A 5,180-nucleotide genomic window follows, 5' to 3' on the forward strand; every position below is an offset into this window, starting at 1 on the left:
GTCAAGAAAAAAAAAATGAAACCCCTATTGTTTATACTACAAAATCAAATACATGAAGTATGCTATATGATAGACAAGTATCATCACCTTATATAGTAATAAATGCAAGATTACCACTTTGGGTAACCATTTGGACTCCAAACTGTGCCAACTTCCTATAAATACAATTAGTCTACTATTATTCTTTTAAACTATATTGTTATTAACAATGTTCAAGGTTTTCTTTCCTTGTATTGTTTAGATCAGCTATGGCTCAACAGATCCTCTGTTAACCAATAAGAAACTCTACCCATACTTCTTCCAAACACTCCCCAGTGATCAGACCCAGTATCTGGCCATTGCCAAGCTGTTGAAACACTTTGGCTGGACGTGGATTGGCATTATTACATCTGATGATGATGCTGGAGAGAAACAAAGTCAGGAACTAATGAAACAGACAGCTGAACATGGCATCTGCATTGAGTATATTATTAACTTACCACCTGGTCAAAGCAAAAAAAACGCAGATTATTTGGAAAATAGAAGAAAGATTTTTAATAATTCATCTTCTACCGTGGTTGTATTTTGTGGCACTATTTCCATTGTTACATTATATTTTATTGAAAGATATTGCAGTGTTGGCCATAAAAAAACATTAATTGTTCCAGCATTTCCAGTTGCACAGTTTATACGAAACGAACAAGGGAAAGCCTCTTTTCATGGAAGTTTGATATTTTCACCAACCACTAAATCCATGCCACATTTTAAAAAATATTTAAAAGAGTTCAGGCTAGCAAATAATCAAAATGATCCTTTGCTTGAATATATCATAGCATTAGATTTTGGATGCAAAACTTCCTTTTCATTAATTAATACGGCCATTGAATTCTATTCAAAAACTAAACTACACACATGTAACAGCAGTGAACATTTATTTGACCTTCCTGACATTGTGTACAACACTCGTAGTTTTGGAATAACTTATCAAGTGTACAGAGCTGTCTATGCCATGGCATATGCTCTACATGAGATGCAATTATATACATCTGATAATTTTAAAATAAGCATAAAAAATCATAAATATATAATAAAGGTAAGGCTATGTTAGAACTTAGTCTAGTTTAAGTGTAACTAGTCTCACTGACTGTGTGATTTCTGCTTCTGCCAAATTCCCATTGTAGGCTCCTATGGATTGCAGTTGATAACATTTGCAAGTTAGGGTGCAGTTTAGAAAGTGGGAACAATATGACATCAATACAGTAAGGAATTATACATGCTAAAAAAGTCATTAAGAGTAATTAGTGATGTCAGAAAATAGATCAGGAATGCACAGGAAACCTTTGGCCCAACAGCAAAAACAACCACATGGCTATTTTATAAGAAGATTTCTGATGGGTAAAGAAAGTTTCTAATGCAAGCTTTGCCATTGTGCCACTTTTTGTGCCACTTTTTTATGACATCTTAAAGTGCTCTGATGTCTGAATGATGAATATTCTCTCGTAGCGGTGGTTACATTTTAGCTATTCTGGCACCTGATAAGAATATGGATTTTGTGCAATCTGAGCAATTCAATATTCCGTGATTGGGAAATCACGCTATTTGCTGCTACTGCTAATCAGGGACAGAGCCTAGAGATAATAGGAAGACAGTTACGAAAAAGGGCCGGCAGGCAATGTTGGTAAACATACCAAGTTGTATGCTTGCTTGCTATGCAGTGACAAACACATTGGTGATATCAGAGAAATGAATGTTGGATAGGCACAATCTTAGACCCTCGCTATCACAACTGAGTGTGTTGGTTAAAGTATTTGCATGTTTGTGTATTTAATCTTAACATATAAGATCATTTTTTAAAAATGTTGATGTGTTCACACATTTTGCTTGCTCCAGATCCTATAAACTGCTCTTAAAATAATTCAAAAGCTGTTTATTGTTGCAGGAACATTTACGCAGGGTTCATTTTAAAGATCCTACCGGAGATACAGTTTACTTTAATGAAAGAGGAGAGATGAACACACTCTATTACATTTATAATTATGCTGTTGCCATAAATAAGCTTTATCACTTTCATGATGTTGGTATTTTTAACCCATCAGCTCCTGGAGGAATAGATCTTGTTATATTACAAGATAAAATAATCTGGAAACATGCTGAGGTCAGTGCCCTTCTGCCTATACACGGACTACATAGGTATCCTCAACAGTTTACCATTAGAAATTAAGTTGTAAAACCCATGCTCAAGGCTTGACAGAAGTGTTCAGAAGCTAATATTACTTCTGTGTGCTTATTGTCAGTGTCAAAGAAGACCCAAAGATTCTTGGTGACCTAAATAATTACCCAGGATGCCTCTTGGCATTTGTTTTAAAGTAGTAACATCCTCCAGATCAGCTTTTCTTGACCTTTATACATAAACCCCTTAAAAACACCTTAAATCATTTTCAGGTGTTAAAGGAACCCCGCTATAATTACTATTTCCAAAATTCACAGTACATAAGTGCAGTCACCATTTTGAAGAAGAATGTCACCATTATAGATAGTCAAAACATTTAATTGGTAATAATCTATTAAACAAACCTGAGAGGCACAAATTGCTCATTGCTTAAGGACCCTTTAGCAAACCTCTAGTGGAACCCTAGAACACTGCTCTAGATCAGTGGTCCCCAACCTTTTGGGACCTACGGACTAATTTCATGGACTGCGCATGGAGACGTGTGTCACTCAAAGGTGAAGAAACTTCCTGCAGAGAGATGTCATGATTCCATAACCGCGCCCACAATGGAAGAGTAGGGAGGTTGTGTCCAGAGACACAACCCGCCCATCGCCCAGAGCCTACAATACATATGAGGGACATGGCCTGCGGTTCTGGCCGTGCGCCCCCTAATCTGGGTCCCCGAACCACAGGTTGGGGACCGGGGGTTGGGGACTCTTGCTCTAGATGATGCTAGGAAAGAACACTGGCTTTACAATTGTTTTTACTGGTGCATTTTGTTAACAAACTTTATATCATGCATTATTCCGCAATGTTTTAAAGCAGTCAATGTATCTAAGTTATGTGAAGAAAATTTTTCCCCATGGAAGATAAAGCGATATTTAAAGGTGACTTTTTGCTCCACTGAAATTACAATAACATTTTGACAACATTTTAACAAAATTGCTAAATTTTCGCAAAAAATGTCACTACATTGAAAAAAATAATTTTGCACTTCACATCAGCACATAGATTATTAGATTAGAAATACTGACTTTGTTTTAACTGACTGTTTACACAAATCCTTTAAGATAGAGATGTGCCGGTCGAAGGAGGCTTTCATTTTTATCTTATTATTTACATTATCTTCATTTTTCTTCTATTACAGAATATTTAAATTTCATAAAATATTTAGAAAATTCAAAAATTATATTTTTAATGTAAATTTTTTATCATTTTATATTTTTGTATTTTATCATTTTAAAAATACATATTATAATTTGAAAATGTTATTCTACAATTCTAAATTAAAACTAAAATTTGATAAAATATTGTAGTTTAAGATTAAAATTCTAATTATTTTAATACTAATCTTATTATAATACTTATGTATATAATTTTCTAACTTTTTTGGCTTTTTGAGACCATAAGGGAGGTTAATTCACCAAAATGGTACTTTGGAAAAAAAAACTAAACTTGACAAGGTTTAAAACCAAAATACAATAACTTGCTAAATGAATACATTTAAGCTCCTAAGATTACAATGAGTCAATACAGTCAGGATATGGAACACAATTAAATAAACAGTATGGGTTCATCTGTAATCTGGAAGATTCATGAAAATAATATAAATTGAATTGATATGTCACCACCCATGAGACTTTCCACAAAGTATTGGAGAGTTCTCGAGGAACTTTCTGCCCCCTAAATCTAAATAACATTTTAATCAGTATTTCAATATATCACAAAGCTTTTAGGATTGCGGTCTTAGCACCAAACCCATCAAACCATTATTGTGGAGCTGACTTTCTGCACAGGGTACAGTCATGCTGGAAGAGAAAATTACCTTTACAAACTGTTGCTACAATGTTGTGAAAGCACACAGTTTCCTTAAATGTATGCAACACACTTAGTGACAACTCAATAATCTAGGGGGGGCATCCATAGAAATTTGGGCACATATAGGGTGCTGAAATAAAATAAGCAAGTCTGCATAAATTTTGCCCAGAGTGTAAAACCAAGGTTGGTTAAACCTGCCTGATCAGCCTTGCATGTCTAGAAATTGAAGAAAAATCTTAGCTTAAATATGCCTAGACAATTAGACTGGAAACTTGCAAACTTTTACAACTTTTATTACTTTTTAAGCATTGAATTACTTATCTAAGTTCAGTCCAATTTACTTTTACTAGTTACTTTTTAACTACTTTTTAACTCGTTATTTAGGTTCCTGTGTCTACGTGTTCTGAAGAATGTCCTTTAGGTTTTAGAAGTGTCATGAAGAAGGGAATCCATCGGTGCTGCTTTGAATGTCTGCCATGCTCACTGGGAGAAATCTCCAATGAGACAGGTGTAATTGTTTTTCTTTTTTGATTTATTGGATTATATTTGTGTTAGGTAGGTATGTAGTTGGTTTTATTTTAAGGTTTCAGAAATGAGTGAAAATGTTTAAAATAAATTAAATGACAGCTTGGAAGAGTACATCTGTAAGACACCTAACAAATCTAAACAAGGGTTTTCTGCAACGTAATACTTTCTTTTTCCACTTTTTTTTCTATTAAGTTATTCAGCAGGTAACATATCTGCATATGTCTATCACCTCTGCTACGTACTTTGTTTTGACCCCTACAACAAAGAATAGAACCACAGATTGCAGCAGAGGGCTCTTGGCAAATGTTAAGATTTTTTCCTTATTCCCAACATTGTTACTGAACAAAGGACAGTCAAGAGTGTTTGTATATAATGATAAAATGGTTACTGCTATGCGTGACTAATTTTAAATGTACAAGGTGCCTACAAAAATGTTGGTGTGGTTGGAGGTTCTGCTGCAAGTGGGATTGGGGTGTTGCGGGAACTCAGGAGTAACTTTGATTATGGTAACCAATGGGTCATTAAACCAAACAGGAGTACAAAGCACTAGCTACGATTGTAGGAAATACCAGGCCGAACATCAGCTATGAGGACATCAAGCATAGGAGAGAAAGAACTTGGATGAGGAGCAAATGAAAAATAAAAA

At 34.7% G+C, this 5,180-nt stretch overlaps 1 protein-coding gene across 1 annotated transcript in view; it reads left to right on the top strand.

The window, feature by feature from the left end:
• LOC140327515 (vomeronasal type-2 receptor 26-like) overlaps window positions 1-5,180 on the top strand; it is a 46,248-nt gene that overhangs the window by 24,954 nt on the left and 16,114 nt on the right. The window contains exon 3 of the mRNA XM_072406905.1: window positions 4,391-4,514. Within this exon, the coding sequence (XP_072263006.1) occupies window positions 4,391-4,514 (124 nt within the window). The remainder of the gene's footprint in view (window positions 1-4,390; window positions 4,515-5,180) is intronic.

This window comes from Pyxicephalus adspersus, chromosome 3 (assembly GCF_032062135.1).
Source record: "Pyxicephalus adspersus chromosome 3, UCB_Pads_2.0, whole genome shotgun sequence".
In the NCBI taxonomy this organism is placed as follows: domain Eukaryota; kingdom Metazoa; phylum Chordata; class Amphibia; order Anura; family Pyxicephalidae; genus Pyxicephalus; species Pyxicephalus adspersus.